Below are 25,629 nucleotides of genomic sequence, written 5' to 3' on the forward strand. Positions count from 1 at the left end.
GATTTTATTTGAAGTCAATGAGCTATCTATGTATTAGTAATGCAGAAGTAATATATAGTCTGTAGTGCGGGGTATATCCAGTTCCAGTCTTTATATAACTGGTGAAAAATAAGCCTCAGCAGCCCTCTGGCTTTCGGCCTTTTTGCATTTCAACAATAACCTTGCTTTTTCACTCAGAGTAAGAAATGGAGAATTACGTGATAGAGAGTAGCAAAGTTATCCCGCATTGGCTGCCAGGCGGAGATATATTCTGGTACCAACTCAAACTGCCTGGAAGCGGTCATGATTTTGTGCTTGTCAATGCTCTGAAGGCCACTCGCCAAGGGGGCTTTACCGAGGATACTCTAGCTCAGGAGGTAGAGCGGCTGATGGGGCGGTGGATAGACTTGAAGTCTCTAACTGAAAGTGATATGGAATGGAACAACCCTCTCGACAATGCAAACTTGAAGGGAAGGTTTCTAAATACAGAGGTCGCTTCCCCATATGCGGCTAGCGAAGTATCAATTCGATTTCTCAACAGATGCAGCTCTCCGGTAACGATAGAGTGGATTGATCACTCGTGCGAGCCAGTCTGGCGAGGTGTTATGGGAGTGGGGAAAATCGGCCACTTCACAACCTGGAATGGCCACATATGGAGAATACATGTCAAAGAAGATCCAAATTCAAAGGTTGTATATGCTGCGCCAAAGGAAGAAGACAAAGATGCCATTGTTATTGACGATAATCTACTGCGTGGTGAGGATGGCGCTCGCAAATCCAAGAATGACACGGGATTTCCCATAATCTCTATACGAAATGGAACAGTTTGGTCCACTTATGAGAATGGAGATGAGCAAGCTCTTGCCAACAACAATAGCGAAACTGACCTATATGACGAGGAAAGAATCTATATCTCTCCCGACAGACAATTCGCTGTTATATGGCAGTATACGCCCGAACATGACTATAAGATGCACCTGGTTGAGTCTTCGCCTACTGAACAGCTTCAGCCTAAACTGAAGTCTATTAATTACCTCAAACCTGGTCATCAAGTCAGAGTTGAAAGACCCCGTCTTTTCGATTTAAACCAGCGCAAAGAAATACCAACAGACGATGCTCTTTTCCGCAATCCATACGCACTAACAAATGTCGGTTGGAATAAGAGCGGAGAAGAGTATAGATTCATTTTCAACGAGAGAGGTCATCAACACTTGCGAGTTATTGGAGTCTCTGTGCATGGTCGCGTTCGAGTCTTGGTAGAAGAAAGTACCAAAACATTCATCGACTACTCTACCAAACTTTATCGTCATTTGATCCCAGACACGGATGAGATTATATGGGCTAGCGAGCGTGATGGCTGGAATCATTTGTACCTCTACGATCTACGGCAGGGTGTTTTGAAGAACCAAGTCACGACCGAGAACTGGCTCGTCAAGACTGTCAGTAGAGTAGATGAGAAGACGCGCCAGATTTGGTTCTCCGGCTGTGGTATGGTCAAGGGCCAAGATCCGTATTATGCTCAACTTGCAAGGATCAACTTTGATGGTTCAGCGCTCACAATGCTTACCGATGGCAACGGAACTCATTCCTGGAAGTGGTCTCCAGATTATCGCTATTTGATCGATACATGGTCAAGAGTCGATTGTCCCCCAGAAGTTGTGTTGCGGGATGGAAATACAGGCGCAAAAATCTTGACTCTCCAGGAAAGCCAGCTCGCCCGCCTTGCTGACTCTCAATGGAATGCTCCGGAGATATTTTCTACCCCAGGTCGTGATGGAGTCACTATGATACACGGTATTATCATTCGACCTGCAAATTTTGACGCTAATAATAAATATCCAATCCTCGAAGAGATATATGCGGGACCACAGGGTTACTATACCCCTAAAGCTTTTTCGAATTATTCTTGGTATCGCGGCTGGGCTGACCGAGGCTATATCGTTGTAAAACTCGACGGCATGGGGACAAATTGGCGATCGAAAGCTTTTCACGACGTCTGCTACAAAAATATTCACGACTCAGGGTTCCCCGACCGCATCAAGTGGATCAGAGAGGCAGCGGCGACGCGTCCGTGGATGGACCTTGAGCGCGTTGGTATTATGGGCACGTCTGCTGGCGGCCAAAGTGCGGGTGCTGCACTGATCCATCACGGAGATTTCTATAAAGCGGCAGCAGCAGACTCTGGATGCCACGATAACCGCATGGATAAGATTTGGTGGAACGAGCAGTGGATGGGCTGGCCCGTTGATAAGTCGTACGAGGACGCGAGCAATGTCTCCAACGCTGAGAAATTGCAAGGGAATCTTATGCTGATTGTTGGGGATCTAGATGACAATGTAGATCCGTCATCGACGTTTCAATTTGCCAATGCCTTGAACAAAGCAGGGAAAATATACGAGATGCTCCTTATACCGGGCGGCAAGCATGGCTGTGGACATGGACAATATGGTCAAATGCGGCAGGCTGACTTTTTTCGACGCCATCTCCAAAAGTAGCAGCAATTCTCACTTCGTCTGTTCAAAGAGAGTCCTACACAGACACTCCTTCATTTTCTTTGGCCAGGGACGAATTATCTTTGATAACTGAGTTTGGCCTATTACGACAGGGGTTAAGGACAGTACCTAGCGCAGCCAAGATAGTTGTTTGCGGCACGGCGCTACGCTGTTTGCCTAATCTTTATACGCAAATCTCCTTTGCCTGAAGCCGATATTGGCCTCCTTCGCCGCCATCATTGCCTAAGCGTGCTGTGAATTTTCCCACTCCTTACATAGTGAGGCTTATCCGCAGAGACCCCACACGAGGCAGGCCAATCATGAAGCGCCAAGTCACTACGTTTCCTTTTCATCAAGCCTCGAACGCAATGGGTGATATACTCAGTCTAGCAAACTGACACACCTTATATATTACTTTAATAAGTATCACATAGTACGACGTGTTGAACTATGACGATAGTTGGAATGCAGGTACGGCTGACGAGCACTCGTCGACGCCAGGCGACGTAGTTCCAACCAGCGCATTGCTGTCATGAAGAGCCAGTATCTCAGCATCATATGGGGCCAATCTGGGGCATTTCTGGAGATATCTCTCCCTTCGATTGCAGCTACCCACTTGCTCCTTCGTCACTGCACCACAGCGCCACAAATGTATGGCCAAACCTGTAGCTGCCAGCACGACACCCACTTCTTCAGACATAAGATGACCGAGACAACACAGCCATGTCCTAGGTAGGGCGAAGGACGAAATGAGTAAGGGACGGAAACAATTCATTCGCTACCTAATACTACAAATTACACCGACAGAGTGGCTCGTTTTCTTTTCACCGCATGGTAGGCAGCCTATTTAAGAAAGGCACAGCAAGCAAGCCGACACTTTCCGGCAATTATCGCAGATCATTATACAAGAGAGCAGAGGCCCGGCTAACGCTCAAGTCTTGCCAATACCAAAGGCCATTATCGGTATAATTATTCATTATCTACTGCTAGTAAGTAAGCTAACTATACCTCCAGATGCTCTTGATAAGGAAAGGCAAAATATTGTATCTGGAGTTATTTCGGGCCTTCATACTCTACAAATCTTGATGGAAACGGGCCGCGTTTCCATCTTTGCGCCAATCACGCGCTGCTATCTTATCCCCTCGTCAAGACTTCTCGTCAAGGATAGCCCTGTTTGATATAGCAAAAATCTGATGGGATAGTTTTTCATATTGACTAGAAGATTTGTTAGTTGATATATGTAAGTTACTAAGTCTAGGTTGGATAAGACAATCGGTGATAGATAGGAGGAGATAGCGGAACAACTTACGACCAGCCAAATGGAGTAACACACTGCTCCCATGTCTTCTAAAGCCGCCGCAGCTTCCGCAGCACTTGATTTTTTTAAACAAATGGATTAGAAGAGAAAGCCCAAAACCATCAGCTATTTCCCACTAATGGGCAACCTTGAGGATTAAACCGCTTAACCTTGATACTAACAAAAGTAATCAAAAAGGCATGGGGACATGGAATTGATATCCAAATAGATCGATAAATTATAGTCGGTTTTACGGAAAAAACATGTCTGAGAGATATGCTTACCATTTAATCAATATGACGATCGTGGCCCCAAAGCAAATCTAAACGTTATTTTTTGTTTGGCAAAGCAAGCACCGTCCACTGCAGCGTGACATTACACATGGGCTTGATTCAGCGAGAGCGAAGAAATCCCGTCCGTGTCGCACTGGCATTTCCCAAAAATCAGCTCGCGACGAACAAAAATAACATTCCATTCGCCGCCTGTTTGTCAGCCGAAATAAACTGCTAGACGAAGCAATGTAGCCATGGCGCGGGGCCGAATTCCTACTCTTGTCGTGCAAAATGGTGATGGTAACTACAATAATGTTTTGGTAAACCCCCCCCTCCCCCCTCTCTTCTCCTCTTCACCCTCCTCCGAAGATTATAGAGAAGAAGAAATTCATGAGAACGATGAAGTAGCGCTAGCACCACTCGGCCCTCTTGACAGCCAATGCGATATGCTATAGGTAAAATTTTCCATGTAATGGATTTACTGGCTCCGGTTTTCAGAAGCTCTATTTTATCACGGCTTGAGCAGTGCTCTTTTCTCTAGAAAGATAGTTTAGAGGTAATGTTGTAGATTGTATCGCAGTCTCTCATAGTAATATATAATAACTATCTCTATTGATTCCAAGCGTGGCTATATTTATACTAGTAATTGTTAACGCCACCTACTGAAAGAACCTTGAGGGTGTGCGGAGTTATGTTTTTCGGAGTACATGATATATTCAACCGCCAAAGAGTTAACTTGTCTCGATACGACTTGTATACAGTTTTTAGCAATCAAACGCTGCCTATGATCATAGAGAGCGTTGATAATTGCATCTCGAATTCCCCTGTCGCTCTCTATTGTTGAAGAGTAAGCTTCCTCAATTGCCTCATGGAAATTGTCGGTATCCTAGTGGCGCGAGACGGCTGCATTAAATTTTTCTAGTGCCAAGGTCTTGAGACCCCCAATTACATACTTTTCTGCAAGGGCATAAACTCTAACGTGAAGGAGGAGATTAGATGCTTTAGCGTTTTCAAATTCTTCGGTTCGGTCAAAAGGAGGCACGGGAGCGATGGACGATTCAGCATTAATCGGTACGGAGTTGTGAGTATCATAGTTAAGACGGTAGAAATATTGAATGAGACCAGGTCGTAACAACACCCCAAACCTGTTCAAAATGTAAGTATAGGAGGCGAATCGACCAACGAATCCAGCAGCTTCTTCAATAAGTAGACACGCTCATCATCATAAAGCTTACAAAGTAACGCTACAGATGCAGAATTTGGGACAGAAACATATCATAAGAACTACTGCAGTCTCAAGATTCCTAGTTACTCTTATTATCTAGGCCCCGCCAAATACCAAAAGGCTTTGAACACTGATCCCACCAAAGCCACGACGATACAACAGCTCCCGACCACGGTGAACCGGAAATTCGGCTATAATAATGATGCTAATATCCTTATTACTGATGCCTGCTTTAGCTAAAAGTTGAAGTATTGCATAAAGCGTCCTTCCTGTGGCAAGTACGTCGTCCACCACCACCACTGATGCGCCCCTTGGAATCAAATCCAGGCTCATCTCAATCCTCTTCCCTTTTAAATTGTTAGGTTCTGAAGATGAGATGTGTGATGAAGGCTTGTTGACGGAAACGGTAGGTGGGGGAAGCTTGCCAGCTTCGCGAATTAGCGCCAGGGGGACGCCAACTTGCTGGGCCAATGCCGATGCATACACGAAGCCTCCCGCTTCGCAACAGGCCACTATACCGATTTTATCCCAGTCACCTACGAAGCAAGTTTGTAGTAGAGAAGTGCATAAAGCTAACCCGCCTCGCTGTTGGGCGATGTTGAGCACATGGCGGAACTCGATGCCCGGGCGTGGGAAGTCGGGCACAGGGAGCACCATACTAGCCAGTCGCTCCAGGTCCCCATGGAGGAAGGGAAGCAGGTACGTATCGGCAAACCTCCTTACCACCTCATCTCCTGTTGCTTCATTGTCAAAGACGAGGCTGGGGCAGTAGTCCAATGTAGTCGAATTCGACTTACAATTGCTGCCATTGTCGCTACTATTGTCATCCTCGCAATCATGATTATCGTGTCGATCATTGTCGCTGGCTTGGCGTTTCCGGCGAGTCTGCCGCGTCTTTTCGCTCGCTGTGACACGAATGTCGAGTAATCTGCTATTCGGAACTAGATGCGACAAGGTCGCAGTAGGCGCCTCGTCTCTCATCCCGGTGATCACCAGCACATCCGCATCTGCGGCTCCGGACACCACATTCAGAAATTGCTTTTCTAGAAGCCAAGATTGTTGTCGCATCTGTTCTTTAAAGAATGCCGTCAAAGCCGGCCGGTGTTGTTCCTTATAAGTCCGATCCCCTAACAGACTATCTAAGTCAGCGCCGGTAGCTGCTGCATATTCTCGCTTGATGGCATCGCTGATACTGGCCTTATGTACCTGGCGGGGTTGGTCAGCAGATCTAGCGAGCATAGGGACCCAAACGTCGGCGCAGTAGTCCTTGCCGACGCCGCTTTCTCCCGTAACGAGTATAATGAGCTTCTGTTTCTTCGGCAGTTTCGAGAGCGGACAGGCGTAAGCCAGCACGTTTTGCACATCCAAGCTATGTTTTAGCTGGGCCAGACGCGGTCCGTTTGGCCCGAAAGCCTTAGCTGCCAGCGCGGTGTCTCTAGGGTCTGGCCCAAGGTCGGCACTATAAACTCCGCTGCTCAAGGGCAACAAGCTCCTGGCGACGCTATACACCCATTGTATGGCAGCCTGAGTAACCTTAGTTCCGCTCTCATTACGAGGCCAAACAGCGGTTATTACGCAGGCAAATTCCCAGTCTCGACAGCCGAAAGCGGTGGCATTATCCGCTACATCGCCGACAGCTCCACCTCCTTGCAGCAGATGAAGATAACAGAGCGGAGAAGGACGAGTCTCTATAGCTGCTGCTAAGGCGTTTGCAATATTCATGGCCCCGATGTGTTTTAAGAACAAACACCGCTTGAATGAGGAGGTTTTGCCTCTACCGTGTCCGCCGTGCATCCCGGATATGTACATCTCAGTTTCGAATAGACCGACGCCGTCAACGGTCTTGAAGTCTTCCGGCCCCAACATCGTACCTGTAAGCCTAGGTGCTTTGGAAGGAAGTTCAGTTGTAGCAGATTCGATCACTGTCATACCAAGGTGCATCTGTGAGTTATCTGAAAATAAATATGCATCCGCGGAACTGTGTCGAGGGAGAGTTCTGGCATATTGATCGAAGTCCTGAAGCTTAAGCCGTGTGTCATGATCGTCTTTCAACGGAATTCTCCAGTTTCGAAACAAATACTTCCGGGCTGCATAAGTTTTAAAGACAACGCTGACAACGATGCCAAAATTAGTCCCCGCGCCTTTCAGAGCCCATAATAGATCGGTCTCAATATCTGGCTGCACGGCACCGGCCGGTCGATATTTACTCGGTACGTGACCGACGTAGAGAACCTGACCAGAGGCAACGCTGACCATCACAGCACCCACAATGGCGTCGCACGCAAGCCCATACAGTCTGGCCAGGTGTCCAACGCCGCCTTGCAGCCATAAACCTGAGCCTACACTTGGGCGGGCTCCCAGAGGTACCGTCACGCCTGCCACCATAGTCTTGCGGACAATGTCTCCGGTATTACAACCAGCCTCCGCGACAACCAGGGTATTAGAATTAAAATTTAATTCTGCCCCCTCCGCCTCCTCTGTGACCATGTATACTTGATTAAAAGCACTCATGTCAATGGAAACGACGTTAGGCTGAAGACAATGGCCGCTATGGCTCCCACCGATGACGGTTAGACTGAAATTCTCTCTAAGGGCCCATTTTACACACTTCTGGATGTGCTCGATTTCTGTTGGCCTTACAATCGATGCGGGACGGTGGAGGCGGGCCTCGTGGTTTTTAATCCTCCTGCTTTGAGTCACTAAGGGCACGTGCGCCGTTAAGTCGGGTAATGCGGTTGCATATTTAGTAAAAGTTGCCATGACGTTGGGTGAACTGAACAAGAGATGGTCGGGGTATGCTTCTTCACGACGGCCCAGTACGTGGCACAGCTCACGCCATTTGCCTCGGATAGCTTCGTTCATTTTCTCATCTTGGAGGGTAAAGCCCGCGATGAAAGAAGTAAATCGGTCCAATGTCTCGTCGTCAGTTGCTATCCGAACGATCCCGGTAGGGAATGAAGCCGTGTGATGACACACTAAGCCGTCAAAGTTCAGGTCGCCATCACGATGAAATACCACCACTATTCCGCCTTCTGGGTGTTCGCAAAGTAATTTCAGTGCGTCTTCGATAAATCTGCGCTTAGGTGTCATGCCGTACATGCTATGGCAGAATAAGACGACATCAAACTTCCCATCGTCACTTGTCCCGATGCTGGTACTGCTCCTTGTGTTTTTGTTGTCGTTGTCTGGTGCAAATGGGATCCGATGAATATCGGGGCGGAGTTCCAGGCATGGCAAGGGACACTCTGTTCCTGAGTTGGGATGAAACCATTCATCTAGTCTCACGGCAAACAAGTCGTTAGGCTCGAATGCAACATATCTCGTGATCCTGCGCCTGACGTGATAAGGCAAGTATCCCAGAACGCTCTTTGGGCCGGGTCCGATTTCTAGCACCGAGATATGAACACGCGAATTGAATAAACGTTCTAGAAGCGAAGAGAGCTGAGGGACAATGAAGTCCTGGTATGTCATCCATCCCGAGCCCTGCACCAAGACGTCGAAACCGGCGCTGTACTGTAGCTGGGACAATGGCTGCGCTGCGTACGATGCTGTCGCCCTTGCCGTCTGCCTTAAGGTTTGCTTCAGGGTGTCGAGAGTGGCCATACTAGCTTGATAGGAGAACGCTTTCGTACTGGTAGAGATAATAGAGTATGCTTGCGTATGGGTGATGATTGGATTAAGCTGAATTGCGTGCCTACGCGGCTGTTGCCGTTTCTTATCCCCCCCGATGTTGGGTGTATTAGAAGGGTCGGAATCTTAGATTTATCGAGGATACTGTCTCGGCCTTTGATCAATCAGTCAAAGCACTTTATTCTCATTCTCATGCTTTCTCTTATCAGTGAAATATTCGCTCTGGGAGTTATTGAGATGATCAAGTCCCATTACGTACTTAGTAGGTGGAATTTCGACGTACGCGCGCGCGTTATGTTATCTCGTCGACGTTAATGTATGGCCACGTCACCTACTTCATTATGCAAAGGGGTTTTTTGCTCACCCTATCATCGAAGACCACGTTTATGGATTCCCCTTCTGCGAATGAACCTGTTTTGGCGGCCTCCCGCATGACCTATCATGTACTGCTGAAATCCTGTTGTGCTATTGTAGCAATATCAAGTGGTGTGGATAAGAGATTGGATTAAAAATTATGGGGGGCGAGATCCTTGTTACAAGACAAAAGGGCAATACATGTATGCATGCATCATGCACCATATCGATAGGCTGTACGTAATACGAAATTAAAACCCATTTCCACCTGAAGGGCAACAAAGTACTCAATGCAAAGGAGACCCTTAACCGTTGTCAAGCCCCAAGAACATGTGGTAACTGGAGTCAAATCTTCACGAATCGAGTGAACATATGATAGTGAAAGCTACGAAGATTCAAGCCTACACCCAGTGCCGCAAAGAGCAGTAGCTCTAAAGTATTCAACATTCCACATTTCGTTGCGTCCATCTATATGAAAGCACCACACGCATGTAACAAGCTACACCTATAAACCATAAGCATGCAGCACCTTACTCCAAGTGGACAACGCTCATGGGAGTTTTGTGGTACCATGCCATGCACGACAACTAGTGGCCGGCCTCCCGCAGAAATACAACAAAAGGACCGTTTCAAAGAGGGGGGTTATCGAGCCAAAGCCTGGTCGTTCTATTGGCTTGGATGACTGTAATTTGTCTATAGTGCATAAATGATGGTACATGTATCGTTCGGCTTCAAAGTTGCTAAAGCGAAAAGGGAGATATTGTATGGTTTTTAATGCGCTCTGTGTGATGGAAAATAGGCGATAAATAAGCCATATTGGTACTATATATCTACCGCCCAGCTCATTTATTCGTATGTTTGCTGAGTTAAGAAGCAATCCTTTTGCTTGGTCTTCGTTCTCGATCCTTTTCAGGTGGCTCAGACTTTCAGGTTCAATTGCGACAAGATTTCTTTTGTCAAATATCTTACTTCTTACCTCTATTCCTCCCGTTCTGTACCAGTTCAAATGGCTACTCTCAAAAATGGTAGCGTCCTCTCTAAGAAGCGGGTCCATAACACTGCTGCTGTCTCTTCCCCAACCAGCGATGATTTTAAGCCAGATGGGCGCGAAATACGGAAAAAACACAAGCTCAGCAGTCTCGGGATTCCCGTTGATAGTACAATTTTGAGTGCTCCGAATCTGTACAAGAAGACGCTGCGAAATGCCGCCAGTGATACCCGAGACTACTCCTCCATTGAGAAGGTTCTCGTCTCCGAGGATGGCATAGCAACGAAATCGCCCGGCCCAGTGACCGGTTCCGATGGTCTTTGTAGGTTAATCTAGTTTTGCTCTTTTACTGAGTACTCTTACGGCTCGGTACGAATTTCTTTGTATTGCGACTCACATTTGAACTTCCCAGCGATCGAAACTAGAACCCGCCGAGAAGAGAATCAAGAACAGGCCGCTTTACGCCTAGAAAAGATGCAAGGTGCTGTGCGAACTTTGTTAGAGTGCATCGGCGAGGATCCCAGTCGTAATGGCCTGCTGGATACGCCTTCACGTTATGCCAAGGCGTTGCTATTCCTAACCCAGGGCTACCATGCCAATGTGGAAGATATTGTGAATAACGCGCTATTCCATGAGGACCTTAACGGGATGGTCATTGTCAAAGATGTTGACATATTTAGCCTTTGCGAGCACCACCTTGTGCCCTTTACAGGAAAGGAAAGCTCTTCCTTCTCCCCATGTGTTATATACACTCAACTCTGGGGTATGCCGGCTAATTATCTCATCTAGATGCACATTGGTTACATCCCCTCCAACACCGTTATCGGCCTCTCAAAGCTTCCTCGAATCGCCGAGGTATTCTCTCGTCGCTTACAGATCCAGGAGCGCCTTACCAAGCAGGTTGCTCATGCCGTTATGGAGATCTTGAAGCCTCAAGGTGTCGCCGTCATTATGGAGTCTAACCACCTGTGCATGGTGATGCGTGGCGTTGAGAAAACCAATACGGCAACCCTGACAAGCTGCATGCTGGGTTGCTTCGAGAGCGAGAGTGAGATGCGATACGAGTTCATGCATTCTGTCGGAGGGAGCCGGTAGGGTGAACAGATATCGGACTGACCGGCTTATTTGCGGATATGTGGGAGGTCGGGATTATAGGCATATCACAAAACGAGCAATAAAAGATGTGTTCGTGTATCCTAACTCTGTCATGGCGGTGCACGAGATTAACCTATATCGATCGATAGAGAAAGTCTTGAAACATCATCTGTTTAAAGAATCATTGTGGTCCATTCGAGCGATCGTTATTGATGATACTGGTCAAGAATGAATATGTACAGGGTAGGACGCAGACTGGTTGGATTCTGTATCCCTGCCTGGCAGCAGCTAAATTTAACCCAGACTGAGCAAGCTGCTGTAACAACATGCCTACGTAGCGCATTTAGTGGCCTATTTGATTAGTCTCGTCATCTCTATCCTCGGGAAAAAAAATAATCGTGCGTTATCCAAATGGCCAAGTGAACATATTGGCATTGTTTATGTCGTACTTCTTGCAAGCACATGATCCTGGGTATTCAACCTCACAGCGCTTGGTCTTTGTTGATCCCTGCTGCGGATCATTGTGCGGGGTACTGGGTAAACCACTAGCGACGTCTCCGCTTTTACTCCCCCAGTTCAGATCGCGAAGCGGGGCCCGTTCCCTTACACGATAACCTGTGCAACCCCGGTTGGATATCAGAGGCAGCAGCGCCGACTAAGATACAGGAGGGCCCCAACAGTTGGTCAACACACCTGTTAGTGTGACTCGAATGGTATATTCGAGTGTGAAATGCTTGATGCAAGCACGTGATTCGGAGCTGCGAATTGTTGTGCCCGCATCAGGCTGCCCAGCTCAGCGATGCCCAGCGATGATTTCAACTTTCTAGCATTGGCGCCAAAATTATACGCTAAACCTTCAAATGCCCTAACATGCCCACCCCGGCAGGGCATTCGTTGCTCTTGGTGCAACGAGGGCTTTAGGTTAATCTCTGCTAAGCAGCAGCATGTTCGGGACTCGCAGAATTATTATCTTTTGCTATATTTGCTCCCAAACCTTTGGATATTGAGACACAGAATGAGTTGGACGTCACTTGGAAACTGAGAATCGTTTCTGCACGTATTGCGATCGGCCTTCAAAAACCCAGACAACTAGATCAAGATGTCGTGAACGAGCACAATATGTGTATCATTTATCGGCATTACTTTCGCACCTTGAAGAATCGGGAAATGGTTTATTTTCGTCTTCTCCCGCATTGCGTGAAACCACGACACGCTGACGTATGCCGCACAGCATAAGATTATCCAAGCTGCCAAGCGAGAAGAATGTAAAGTGTGCAGGCTGCAACCGGCTATTTGTTACTGACTCAGCGATGCTACTGCATCTGGAGGCTGGGACATGTGATTCTGCTGCAGATCCTTGCACTTCGTATCAGTAACCAAACGTTGACCAACCCATGTAACCCCCTGCATGTTGTCGGGCGAAGACTAGAGGCTTGCATAGGAAGCCTGCAATGTTTGCAGGCTTGATGTGATAGGCCACCCGCGGCTGTAGGCCACCCGCGGCTGTAGGCCACCCGCGGCTGTAGGCCACCCGCGGCTGTAGGCCACCCGCAGCTGTAGGCCACCCGCAGCCTGATAATCTAATAGGATGCAATCGAGTAATCGATGGAGTTTAGCAGTCTCCATCACAGGCTGGCATCACGGTTGCGTTTGTAGGCCGCCCAAGTGTATCTGGGACGCGAAAGAATTATGGTCACAGAGAGAGCGACCTGTAGGTTGACTGACTAGCATAGCATCTAATAATTTGACATGAAGCCCCATGATGCCACGCATGCCTTTTATAGGTGAGCTATGTCTTCACTTCATCAGATTTTGGGAGAAGCTCTCGCTTCATTTAAGTAGATAATGTAAGCAGCTGCTGGAAAAAAAGACTTATTGGCAATCTGCATCACCTGCTCAATCGCAAATACTCAGTCCCTTTAAATTTTTTTCCCTACAGGCACAACTAGGTTTTCTTCAGCATCCAACTTTGATTGTTGGATTAAAGTGTCTGAACAAAACATCTGCTACCAGTCGATCTGCAACTAGTATGCGAAAGATAATCCATAAGATTATACGCATACTGAACCTTATCGCTATAAAATTGTCAACCACAGTATGCCTAGCTCCATCCCGTTGCGACTCGAAGTCGCCCGTCGATTCTATAAGCCTATTTTCTTACAAATAGCATTAAAGAGGACTCGGCCGCAAAATGACTTTTCGACTGGTCAACATGAACCCAATGTAATGAGAGACAACGTCAATAGTACGGAACAGACTTTCAAGTGTTTCGTCAACAGGCTTGCTCAAGCTTGCGATAATCGACGAGGTGAAAACGGATCTATTTTTTCAAGCATTGCAGTCCCAAAAGAGAATGCCATGCAGCACTCCATATTCGCGACCTACATGTTACAGTATGATATACTTTAAAAGTATGTCTTTGTTGCTTTACGCAATGTCTAGTCTCTTCAATCATCTGTATAAACTCTTCGAGATTTACTCCGCCTTTGCCATTGTGATCGAGAAAATCTATCATATTGTCAATCTCTTCTTTTGGCATTGTACGTTCATCCGCGGTTTCCTGAGCTAGTTGTTCAATAGCTTCGACTGAAATAATACCGTCCTGGTCGCAGTCAAATATATTGAATACTTTAAAAGGTTCCTTACGAGGATCTCGTTGAGCAATGAGCTTTGCGGCGCATACTCGAAATTGGTCGAGGTAGATGAAAAGGCGGTTAACTGGGCAGCTGTGAGAGTCTCACCGGTCTGGCGGTATTGTGCCGTAGTTTCCTACTTCTCTATAGTAGTCGGGTTTAGGCAAGTAAAAGCCGAGCGCAAGCCGAGCGCAGCGAGTGAGTGTCTAAATTCATAGCTATTCGGCCGCCCCTTCTTCTTCATATCCATAAAGTCTGGGCCCCACCCCCGCCTCGTCCCAAGGAGTCTACATGGGGCTGCGACAGATCGCCCAAAAACTACTCCCATGAGTAACCACGACGGTGGCCTGGGTCCCGGGCCACAAAGACGTACTAGGTAACGAAGAAGCCGACCGGCCGTTCGTAGAGGGTACTACTTTTAGCTACGCGGATTGCCTGATCGGAGGAGTTTGGCAGTGGCTGAGGGTTCCGAATCCAGAAATGTTTCAAAGGGTTATGAGCTACGACGAATCGTTCAGGAAGCACCAAGAGGCATTGGCACCATACCTCGAGCGTGATGGCTAAACACTGATGAACCACTGTCGTGCTGGTACAGTAATGAAACCCGGCTCAAGCTTTGATACATTTTGTCAGGGACGGGTGAGGTTGGTTTGCTTCAGACCCAGGCCAGTGCCCTAGGCCAAGTAAAAGGCCGTGACGGCAAGCTCATCGACAAGTGATGTACGGCTGCTCAACAAGCCGTAGCTCTGCAGTCTTGCCCCTCTGGCACTGGTGCACGGTCATATTTTGTCATATGCAGTAATACCACCACGGTCATATATTACAAGTGAGTTTTTTTCCACGGAGCAACCAGCTCAGACTATTTGATTTTGCTCCCATCCTCTGAGTATTCGAAAACGTACTTCTCTTCGATGTAATCACCAGGTGGAAACGCCAGCCACTGAGCAGCTACCCCCTCCGTTCGCTGCCTTAGCTCCAGTCCTCTTTACGTCGCGTGAGCTAATCTCGTGCTCGTCAATACTAATCCCACTCATTGAAAAAAAGGACATTTTGGTAGAGGAATTCGTCCCGCCAGCTGTTCAGGTCATAGGTTACTTTACTCCAATAACTTGCAACGTCTTCAGAAAGCCGTACTTCTATCACACAATATATACAGTGCCTCGAGGACAGCGGTATGTCTCTGAGTGTTCCCGCTGGATATAAAAATTCGAATTACGTGATATCGATTAGTAACCTAATGTCCGGACATATTAACTAAATAAAGGGACCGGACATATCGACCCCCACAGTGATTTGTATGTATGATACAATTAAATAAAACTTACAAATCCAATACTAAGGTACCTAGCTAATGAAAAAAAAAAAAACATGGCTTGTACCTTTGAAACCAATTTGAAAAGACTTGTCGTGAAAGTTTTCAGCAGTCACCAGTAGTTAACGAGGCACGACTGATACCCACTGGCCCTGAATTCTCAATCGACCTAGAGGAGATCATTTGTTATATAACGCTGCTGTTAAGACACGCGCTTTGGAAATAATTCCTAATTTGTATTGTAAAGGTTATATCGTTACAAGGGCAACCTCCAGAGTGACCATAGAACCTTGAACTTTGACACAGAGCAAAAACGGCCGCTGATAGAGGTTAACAGGGTCAAAGAGCGGGAAACTCCGTTTTAACGGATGAAGCGGCCGCTGTAGTACAGCCACCAGTACGAATGCAGCAGAAAGTGCCAGGAACAGAAGTGTCTCTATGGCTTACAAATTAAGCTTGAGTGCTAGTGTCACAAGGGGAAGGCAGTCGTACCTGTTTGGAACATTTACCTGCCAGGCGAGATTACTAACGTACTTCCGAACTTGTCTGGTGGGCGAAGTTATGCGCATCCTGAGTGCGTCATATCGGTTTGAAGCAAAGATGTCAGAACAAAAAGTTGTCAGAGCAAATAGATATTGAGATGATTGGTAAGACAGCCGATAGCAGAAGGTAAGGTTGAACCGCATGAAGCCTTCGTAGATTTCTATAAAGAGCGGTTCATTTCTCAACACCAGCCTCAGTCCTGTACAAGACATCATCGCCTTCCTATCAGCCAAACATTTTTTTTTTCAAGTTCATCCTCTGTGGTGGAAAAACCAGTATTAAAAAAACATTTACGAGTCTTTGTTAGAACAGCAAGGCATCATGAGTCTGGATCTTAGATACTCAGACGCTACGGCGCTTGCCGAGCTGATTCGCACGGGCAAAGTGTCTGCCGTGGAAGTTATGCAGGCTCACCTCGACCGCATAAATTCTCTGAACCCCCAGCTGAATGCTATCGTCACCATTAACAAGAGTGCGTTGGAGGAGGCCAAAGCCGCAGACGCAGCAGTGCAATCTGGTATAAAGAATCTCGGCCCCCTGCATGGCGTCCCCTTCACCGTGAAAGATTCGATTGATACCGCAGGCGTGGCGACACAACGAGGCTCGCCAATTTTCGAAGGCCGCGTGCCTTCGTCCGACGCCGTCAGCGTTGCGCGGATGAAGGCCGCCGGCGCCATTCTGCTTGCGAAGACCAACCTCCCGGAATTCTCATACGCCTGCGAATCTGAGAATCTCCTCACGGGCAGGACAAACAACCCTTGGAACCTCGAGAAGACGCCAGGGGGCTCCAGCGGCGGAGAGTCGGCGGCCATTGCAGCCGGACTCTCCCCTATTGGCTTGGGCACCGATCTTAGCATCTCAGTACGCGGCCCGTCTGCGATGACAGGCATCATGGCGCTCAAGCCAACCCACGGGCGTATTCCCATGACAGGCGTATGGCCACGAGAGCCTCGCCGGTTCTGGCATACAGGGCCAATGGCGCGAAGCGTTCGCGACTTGGCTCTGGCATACTCGGTGATGGCTGGCCCCGACGGGCAAGATGCATTTTCGTCACTGGGAGCCAACTTTGATGCTGGAGTCGGAGCGACGCCCAAACGACAACTCAAGGTCGGCTGGATAGTAGAGCCGGGGTTTGGCCCTATCGATCGCGAGGTTGGCTCAACTGTCCGGGCTGCCGCCGAGGCTCTCAAAGCTGCAGGCTGTGCCGTCGAGTCTGTCCGCATCCCGGCTCTGGAGCAGGACTTCGCCCTGGACGTGTTTTTACGCATCCACGTCAATGAGATGAAACCCCCCATGGTGAAAATCACCAGCGGGCAACCCGAAGAAAAGATTTTTAAGAATGCTCGGGGCATGTTGAACACTCCCGAAACGCCAATGGCCGAGTTCGTTGATGCTGAGCAGGCAATTGAGAGGCTCAAGGACGGCTTTGCCGAATATTTCCAGAAGTATGATGCACTCGTGTGCCCTGTGATTCCAGTATCCTCGCATGGGCACGCGATTGAAGAGCTCACGATTGATGGGCAGACCGTCAGTAACTTCAACGTTTGTTCGACCACCACGCCTTTCACTGTAACGGGACTACCAGGACTGTCAATCCCGTTCGGAGCAAGTCATGAGGGCATGCCAATCGGCGTCCAGCTTGTCAGTACCTGGCACGCTGAGTCCACGGTCCTGCATCTCGCATCCGTGCTAGAAAAGGTCAGCCCTGTTAAGGGGTCTCATCCGAACATATAAACAGGCTCGTTAGGATAAACTTCGCAGTCGGGGGATTTAAACATCGGATCAAGGACTTGAGTACTATATCTCTATGGTATATATTTCACCACTTATAGAAGATGTTGTTCTATTGTTTAAAGTGTATCCCGTTGAAATGTAGCTGTCATGGCGAGGTGATTTAAGGCTGATGGGTTGACCGCAGGCCCTTTTGTACGATTCCATATTCCGTGGCTTAGGGGGGTATTAAAGATAGTGATGATACTGGCCTGTTCATTTACTTGTTATTTAGAGAAATAAAATAAAGAGTATTGCTCTTCAAATGGTATAAGTTTGCTATTATATTCTAGCGATAAGCTTATAATTCGACCTATAGTAATACTTCTAGGGCAGCTTTTGTTTGGCAGTTATTTACACAACGGATTCTTTTATAAATGGTTTCAATCACACTTTTAATTTTCGATATCTAGCTAATAGTTCATCGCCATTCTACTTCTGAGAGACATGTGTTAATCCCAAAATCATCTCAACATGCTTATCGTAAGATCAATATTGTTGTAAAAGTAAATCGCTCAAGGCCGAAGCAGGTCGGCAAGAGTCGAGGCCCACGTATTAACCTGATTACGTTTTAGTAAATTGTACCGCCAGTAAAAAAAAAAAGTTTATCTCCAGTCGATATTAACCACAGATCAAATCCAAGGCTGTTTTTACCTTCCGATTATATAACACTTGAAGAGAAATCAAACTTGGTAGGCTATCTGATTATATACTTTACTTCGTGAACACCATAGACTCGAAATCATTAATATTTCATGTGGCCCTAGTCGTCCTACTGGGTGGTGCCCGGAGTAACAACCTTGCCAACTAGTATCACATCATGAGGCGTGAAGAGCCCCTTGTCCGTATCCACTTGGATAATATCTTTGGTCAAAGCGTTTGCGAATATGTTCTTGGTCAGGAGGAAATTGAGATTCTTAAACTCGATCTTGACCTCATTGAAGTTGACTTTGAAGCCCTGGAAGTTGGCTGGAAGACTGTTGCTCCATTCGTTTTTTGGTTTACCCATTGCAAGCTTCTTGTACCACGGCCACTCGCTCCATGGATCAGGATCTGGTCGCGCGGCAAGATCGAGGTGGAATTCTGATTGGGGTTTGAACGAGTAGGCTGCTGTATGCAAATCGTGATTGGATGGGAGAATTTGCTGAGTCTGCGACCAGACTTTTTGTCAGCTCCACACACAATGTCTACAGATCATCCTTTGGTTGACGGTTTCATAGCCTCGCGGCGAACAAGTGATAGCGGAACACTCACATTATTGACCCAGCAATGAGCATCTACCGCACCAATCCATCCAGACATCCCAGGCATGCCGAAGTACTGGTTCTGCTGCCAGCCGATATTGCTTTGCCAGTATTCCAGCGACCAGGTTGCATAGCCATCACGAACCCTCAACGTCAGAGGTGTTTCCTTCAGGTTACCCCAGATCTTACCACCGTATTGCTGTCCCCACCAGTAGTCCTTCTGGACAGATTCAATATACGAAACATCCATCTTCACAGAGAATTGGAAGCCGTCTTGGCTGGAGTCGCGGGTATCGGATGCAGAGAGAGAGCCGTCAGCCATCTTGATTGCGTCGTTGATACTTGGAAGAAAGAAGAGGTCTCGCATGACCTCGTACCGGATCGTCACGGCGGCATCGAAGCCGTCAGGAATGGGCCGGTAAGTCACGCTGTCAGTGGCTGGGATGGGGAAGGTCGGACTTGTCTGCCCGGGGTTAAAGTTGCTCGCCTCGGTCTGGATGTAGATGCTGAGCACCGAGTCGTCGCCCTCTCCGTGCGTGGCGAAGACGAACGACTTGGGTCGCAGCACGGTGCTCGACTCTGTGCCGGGCACGGCCTCGTTGTTCACCTGCGCGATGCAGTAGTCGACGTCCTTGATGTTGTCGTAGAACCAGGTCTGCAGCTCGCTGACCACCTCGGTCATGTCGATGCTGGCGTCGAGGTTGGTTGCCTTGTTCTTGTCAAGGGTGTCGACTTCCCACTTTTCCTGGCGGATGTCCTGGAAGTGAAATATTATGTTTCTGGCGCTGCCTGCTTCGTTATGGAACTCGATGACAGAATCTGCTGGCTACAGAGCCATAGCGCCGTCTATTCAGTACATGGTCTGGCTACCCTATCTCAACTTGCTAAGGGCCGGGAGCAACTTACCTTCACCGACGGGACCTCGCTGCCAGACATCTGAGCATCTGACGGAACGCTCACAACAGGAACCTCAAATTGGATCTGGAATGTGCCCAGTTGAATGTCGACCTTCTTCGCCGCAGCTTTGCCTCCGATCCAGGCGGTGCCACTGAGTCCCATCTTGAGGCACGCGGTTGCAGGACCCTTTGTCACAAAGTTGAGAGTTGGGTTGTGCAGCTTCATCTCGTAGTCGTTCTCTAGTTGTCCGGGCTGGCTCTTGGGTGTGATGGCCACGAAATCAGTCTTGCCGCCTCGATACCAGAGGGAATCGAGAATTGCATTGAGCTTCTTAGTGCTGTATGAAACCACAACATCCCAGTCGCCAGTCACTGAGTGGCTCTTCATGGCTTCGTTAAGCTCTGTTACAGTCGCTGTTCTTGCCATCTTGGGCAACAAGGCAGACGCCGGTGCCGGTGGATGAATGTGGAAAGAAGTGAAAGGTAGGACCAAGAGAAGAGCTGTTGTGGTCAAGATGAATAGTCTTGTTTCAACTCTCCGTACAATAGGCACGAGAGGAAACGAAAGCGGCCGATGATGTCCCTCTGATGTTGTAAAACCGCCGTCTCTTGGTCCTTTATCCCCAAGTTGGAGTAATAGAAGCCTTCGACCCCTAATTGCAAAGAGGCTGTCGGAGTGGCCAATTTCAAACGCCTAAAGAGGGATAGAGAAGTTGCAGAGGCTGCCACATGTTAGACACGAAGAGCCTACATGATTCAGCTGGAAAGCGAGACAATCACTACACGAACTATCGATGCCACTGGCATAGTCCCATCCCCCTCCATCGGGATGCTGTCCCGCGAATGGCTTGCTCAGGGGGGGGGACATTGAAGCTGAACCGCGTGCGGCGATAGATGCATGCATGCGTAGAGCCGCCCGCACCGCCATATGCAGCAGGGATGTTGAAGGGGACTTGATGGAGAAGGTATCGAGTACAAAGGGAGGACCCCTGCTCCACCAAGTGGACGCTAGACCAGAAAGACATCGCAGATAATAAGCCACAAACACATGGGAGCCTCGTGACGGCCCGCTCACTAGCGGCTGAAACTCGACTGGTCTAGTTCGAGCCTCCCGTCTTCTATCTGGCCAATCACTTGATAGCTCGGAGATCATTGTTCAGCTCCCATAGTGGCATACGACTTGCCGAAACAGACCCTGCAATCCATCTCTATGGCCCTGGCACGCTCCACCTCGGCATACAGACTTATTGATGTCAGTAAAAGTACTAGTGATTTTCTACTGCGAACTAGTGAAGGGACCAGCCTAGACTCGATGGTTCGTGCGCCACGACCCGCAATGCCGCCTAGGGGACAACCATTTTCAGTGTTCCCTGCCCCTGGATGACCTGTGTGCCGTCCCCGACTGAATCATTCCACTCCTCTTTCAGCTCGAGCGGGAAGCTCTGGCCCGATTGGACTTTCGTGGCGGCGCTGATGACAACGGTTACTGCTCCACCGGCGGGGATCCCAGCAAGCGGGACGGTCACCCTAAACGTGTTGGCGATCCCGACGTCCTTGGTGACTCTGGCCTCGACGTTTGGAGGACTGGTACACACGACTGTATTGGTGGCGGTGGGGAACCGAATCGCCGCGAATGGCGCGGGCTTGGATAGACTGGACTGAAAAGCCACCTCGACGTGGCCCGAAGGGATGTCAGTCTTGGCCAGGCCTCGAAGCGTGAGCTGTGCGTCCTTGTGGGTGCTCGTTACGAAGGCGAACTCGTAGGACCACTGCAACAATAGTGTGTTCGTATCGGTAGGATCTTCGGGCTGTATCGGGCCTGGTCTTGGCTGGTGCTGGCTCCCCTTCAGATCTGCGGCGATGATGATATCCCGCTTGACTGCACTAGAATCACGAAGTTCAAGTTAGCGAGACGTGCATCTTTTCCTCACAGGTTCCCCCGGTGAAACATAGACACCTCCTGCAGAGCAACCAGAAGAGTTCAGAGACATCTTACGGGGCGTAATTGATTCCGACTACTAGATCTCCCTGTACGTTGAGGATTGGTTTCTGAAACTGCACAACGTCGACCTCGCCGGAGATCCATCGAAGGGAACTTTCAATGTTGGAGGCGAACAGCTTGCAGGCCGCTATGATGGATGGTTTGAAGGTGGATTCGGTAAAGGCTTTGAGCTTGCTGCCGAGCTTGTTTTCGAATGGCTCGTGAAATCCAGGTATTTCCAGGTTTTCAATCTTGGTGGTGAAATTTTTGGGGTTCTCATCGCAAGGCGACTTGATGACTTTAACGCCGAAAGCGTCCTTGTTGAAGTTGATGATCAATTCCAAGCACCACCAGACACGATAGTCAAAGCTGCGGGGCCACGTGTTAGTTACCATCTCCACCGTGGTTGTTTGTAGAGCACTTGCTTATATTGCCCCATGGCTTCTCCCGTGGAAGTTTTTGACCAAGCCGAACGACTTTTAAAAATCGTAGTGAATTCAGCCCGGATAATATTATGGCCTGGCTGGTATGTTACAGAGGCAGAGTGCTCAGCTATGCTAATGATCAGTCATGCCTTGTCGATATCTAGCTACGGGGCGTCTTCTGACAGGCTTTGGAGGACGTGTGTGTAGGGGACTCACAGGAATTCGTCACGGAATTTTTCCTGTCAAGGCCTGTCTTCTCCAATGCCATATTAACGCTCACTGGCTGGTCCCCGCTCATCCACGTATAGTAATGTGGTGCGAGAATGTTTCCAGTGCTCGGCTGCTCACTTCTTATGAAGTCGAGACTCGTGGACTCTTCAGCAGTTGGCGTGGATTCTTTGGCGAGCGAAAAATCGTGCTTCGGTTGATATATCAATGAGTATGACTGTTTTCCGTCGCTCGCTGTGGACCAGGCTGCTGGCTCTATCTGGAGCTCGGCCGCCTGATTAATTAATTTAAATTGAGGCAACACCGACAACTCGAGGATCTGTGTGGCATTCATGGTCCAGAATCCATTCAGAGATTCGGCGTCTGGGGAGAATAGGGCTTCTGAAACGTAACTACGAGTAAACACGGCGTCATCGAAGGTCTTCGCTGGTTCTTCGTCATCTCCACTCGACGTGCAGACCAAGATGCTGTTGTAGTTATTGCCCGGAGCGATATCTTGCTTCTTGGTTATATCCCTGTAAATAAACACCCTTCTCACCTCTCGGACCGTGGCTGTGCGAGTTGGCAATACAATCGTTAGCACACATGCTCATCTGTACACAAGTTTGTTGTGTGCAGCCACTTACAAGCGGCGGGCGGCTGTTTCTGGCCAAGTCGGAACTGCAAGCCCATGAAGTTGTACCCCAAGTCTTTGAGCTTCCGTGGCCAGTCTCTAAACACTTCTTGCAGCTTGTCTGCGGACTGGGAATACTTCGTGGACCATTCCTGCCAAGTCACATTTGTATAGCTAGATGTAGAAGGATTGAAGTCCCTACAGGTGCTAAGTTGTGGATGGATATACAAACCATCGCAGGCTACACATTTTATTTAGTATTTTGGCAGCAGCCTTTGGAACAGCTAGTACCTACGCGAAGCTAGGAGCGCTGCTAGTACTCGTTCTGTAGAGACGTCGCCTTGTTGAATGGACACGTCGAAAACAGGCAGGGACGGCCTCGGCTCAGTCAGGATATCCGGGTTGATCTGGTGGTAGATTTTCCAGCCATCTAACGCTATTGGTAGGTCTTTGCCAATCTGGATCTGACCGTTTTTCACTCTGGTAAATAGTCGTCAGCGCTCACCCTTCTGACACCGGACTGAAAAACCACGTACCGAACCAGAAGGTAAGCTTCGCCATAGCCATGAATCATGAGACGCGGGGAGTCAAAGACAAGAGATATGTTCCATCGGTCCTTTTCTTCACGGTAATTTAAGGCTCTGAGGGCGGAGTATAAACCGTGCAAATCCTTGAGACCTTGGTTGATCATACCCTGGGTCAGAGCAACGACCTTGGAGTACGGGCCAAGTGTAGAGTCCATTTGTTGGAATGTCGTTGTTTGAGAGGTGCTTCGATAGGTAACTGGCTTCTCTTTTTGTTCTTTAATCAAGAGCGACCAGCGTTGCGATAGCTTTACGAATGTGTGGGCCGACAGCTGGGACTAGGACAGTATCAACCTACGTGTACTAGGTAAGTTGGGCGTTATAAGAAGGGAAGCATGAGGCAACATGAGCGGCTGGCCCTCTAAACATATGTACTTCGACCACAGACGGGGCACGGACCTCTCTGGCTGATGGAGCAATTCTTTGCCCCGCTGCATGGTCTGGTCTAGAGCACGCTGGAGGGGGGGAAAAGCTCTCCGAGGCTCAAGGACCCCGTCTCAGTTACATAGGTAGCTAATGCGAATGCTACATCTAAACAATACAGTATGATAAATTCAGGCGTGAAATATTCATATTTACATGTTGTAGATCTACAAGAAATGTCAAACTAAAACTTTCCTGAATGGTAATTGAAATAGTTATTCTATTGACTTTTTCATCCTCTTACTTCGCTCCATCTCGTAAACATAATCTGATCTAACATCACTTCTTCAATCCCAGAAATTCCGTGATGAACTTAACAACGATATAGATATCGCTTGTCCGGAAGAAATCTTGGTTGAAAACTTCAGCATCCAAGGCCAGCTCCCAGCTGCTACTGGCCGACTCGGACACCGGGTTTTTGTTCAGCAGGACGGTCGTCTTGTCGCCGAGATTAATATCTGCAGCAGCCTCAAGATCGACTGAGCCCGAACCCGTGCTCAGGCTGACCTTGTCGGCCCAGCTCCCAGGCTCTTTCCGTACGATGACTGCGACGCGACAGATGGTCACGTTTTGGCCCCTGGTCCAGAACGGCAGGCGGTCGATGATCCCCCCGAGCATGATCTTTCCGGATTTGGAGATCAACGATTGTCTCCACTCGTTGGCAAAGTCGTTGCGCACTTCCAAGAGGGCGTATGATCCCTTTGTCACGGAGTCCTCTGTAGCGGCCTTAACCTCCTTAAGGTACTGCTTTACGCTGGCGTTAGCGGCGTTCCGTAGCGCTGCGCTGCTGTCGACCGAGGTGTACTTGACGTGGAAGACGACGTTGCTGATCGTGGCCTAGTTGAATTATAGGCTGTAAACTTATCTCTAACGTTAGGTTAGAGTTACTATAAAAATAAAAAAACTACCTAAAGCTCTTCCCCTAGGGAAAGTAGTTAATTATTTATTTTACAAAAGCTAGCTAAACCTCTTCCCTTAGGAAAAGTAATTTATTAAACCTTTTCCCTTATGTCACGACCTAACACTTATAGTCGCAACCAAGGAGCCTATACAACAAGCATCACCGGATTAAAGTTAATCCTTTCCACTAATTAGGATAAAATTAAGAAATATTCTCTTAATCTAACGCAGGATTAATAAAATAAACATTAATCTATAAATAAATTAATAATTTATTTATTAATTTAGTTTAATATAGCTAAATATATAAATTTTATTCTTTATACTTATTTAAAATAATTAAATAACTAATTATAAATATAAAATAATACTTAATTATACCTATAAAAGTATTATTTATTAATTATATAAATAAACCCCTTATCTTTATTAATTACCTACTAGTCTAACTTAACTTATTTACTAATATAAACCTAGCATAAGGTTTATCCCTTAGGAATCCCTTTTATATTAACCTTATAAAAGCTTAGCTTATTATATATTTATAACTTTTATTTAAAAATTACCTTAAACTATAGGTAATATTATTATAAAAATACTAAATAATTAAATTTTATATATTAAATATTAAAATAAGTTAAAAAAGTAAAGTATAAAATATATATAATAATAATATTAAAATCCTAGACTTATTTAAAAAAATAACTAAAACTATAGTAATTTTAAAACTATAATAAATACCCCT

The 25,629-nt window shown here is 47.7% G+C and overlaps 7 protein-coding genes across 7 annotated transcripts; 3 read left to right on the forward strand and 4 right to left on the reverse strand.

Moving 5' to 3' along the window:
- The first annotated feature begins 105 nt into the window (after positions 1-105).
- V8C40DRAFT_259711 (S9 family peptidase) lies at positions 106-2,682 on the forward strand. Its single transcript, XM_083219031.1, has one exon. It carries the CDS (start codon positions 186-188, stop codon positions 2,472-2,474), a length of 2,289 nt encoding a protein of 762 aa, XP_083066911.1. The 5' UTR covers positions 106-185; the 3' UTR covers positions 2,475-2,682.
- Positions 2,683-5,328: 2,646 nt separating this feature from the next.
- On the reverse strand, positions 5,329-8,958 carry V8C40DRAFT_285718 (uncharacterized protein). Its single transcript, XM_083222435.1, has one exon. It carries the CDS (start codon positions 8,866-8,868, stop codon positions 5,362-5,364), a length of 3,507 nt encoding a protein of 1,168 aa, XP_083066912.1. The 5' UTR covers positions 8,869-8,958; the 3' UTR covers positions 5,329-5,361.
- A 1,000-nt stretch (positions 8,959-9,958) lies between these two features.
- V8C40DRAFT_285720 (GTP cyclohydrolase I) lies at positions 9,959-11,332 on the forward strand (the record flags this gene model as incomplete). Its single annotated transcript, XM_083222436.1, has 4 exons — positions 9,959-10,011; positions 10,180-10,559; positions 10,650-10,936; positions 11,027-11,332. The coding sequence occupies 4 exons, from the start codon at positions 9,959-9,961 to the stop codon at positions 11,330-11,332; spliced, it is 1,026 nt and encodes a 341-aa protein (XP_083066913.1).
- A 4,809-nt stretch (positions 11,333-16,141) lies between these two features.
- Positions 16,142-17,554, forward strand: V8C40DRAFT_271719 (amidase; the record flags this gene model as incomplete). Its single annotated transcript, XM_083220292.1, has 1 exon — positions 16,142-17,554. The coding sequence occupies one exon, from the start codon at positions 16,142-16,144 to the stop codon at positions 17,552-17,554; it is 1,413 nt and encodes a 470-aa protein (XP_083066914.1).
- A 461-nt stretch (positions 17,555-18,015) lies between these two features.
- On the reverse strand, positions 18,016-20,569 carry V8C40DRAFT_165624 (uncharacterized protein). Its single transcript, XM_083211534.1, has 3 exons — positions 19,741-20,569; positions 18,845-19,660; positions 18,016-18,740 (listed from the first exon to the last, which is right to left on the reverse strand). The coding sequence occupies exons 1-3, from the start codon at positions 20,155-20,157 to the stop codon at positions 18,363-18,365; spliced, it is 1,611 nt and encodes a 536-aa protein (XP_083066915.1). The 5' UTR covers positions 20,158-20,569; the 3' UTR covers positions 18,016-18,362.
- A 428-nt stretch (positions 20,570-20,997) lies between these two features.
- On the reverse strand, positions 20,998-23,873 carry V8C40DRAFT_165629 (uncharacterized protein). Its single transcript, XM_083211535.1, has 7 exons — positions 23,514-23,873; positions 23,273-23,457; positions 22,991-23,218; positions 22,353-22,916; positions 22,137-22,263; positions 21,727-22,080; positions 20,998-21,614 (listed from the first exon to the last, which is right to left on the reverse strand). Exons 1-7 carry the CDS (start codon positions 23,717-23,719, stop codon positions 21,074-21,076), a joined length of 2,205 nt encoding a protein of 734 aa, XP_083066916.1. The 5' UTR covers positions 23,720-23,873; the 3' UTR covers positions 20,998-21,073.
- A 367-nt stretch (positions 23,874-24,240) lies between these two features.
- V8C40DRAFT_285722 (uncharacterized protein) lies at positions 24,241-25,045 on the reverse strand (the record flags this gene model as incomplete). Its single annotated transcript, XM_083222437.1, has 2 exons — positions 24,241-24,821; positions 25,037-25,045. 2 exons carry the CDS (start codon positions 25,043-25,045, stop codon positions 24,264-24,266), a joined length of 567 nt encoding a protein of 188 aa, XP_083066917.1. The 3' UTR covers positions 24,241-24,263.
- Positions 25,046-25,629: the final 584 nt, after the last annotated feature.

The sequence above is a fragment of the Trichoderma camerunense genome (assembly GCF_050948025.1).
Source record: "Trichoderma camerunense strain CBS 138272 chromosome Unknown V8C40scaffold_40, whole genome shotgun sequence".
Lineage (NCBI taxonomy): Eukaryota > Fungi > Ascomycota > Sordariomycetes > Hypocreales > Hypocreaceae > Trichoderma > Trichoderma camerunense.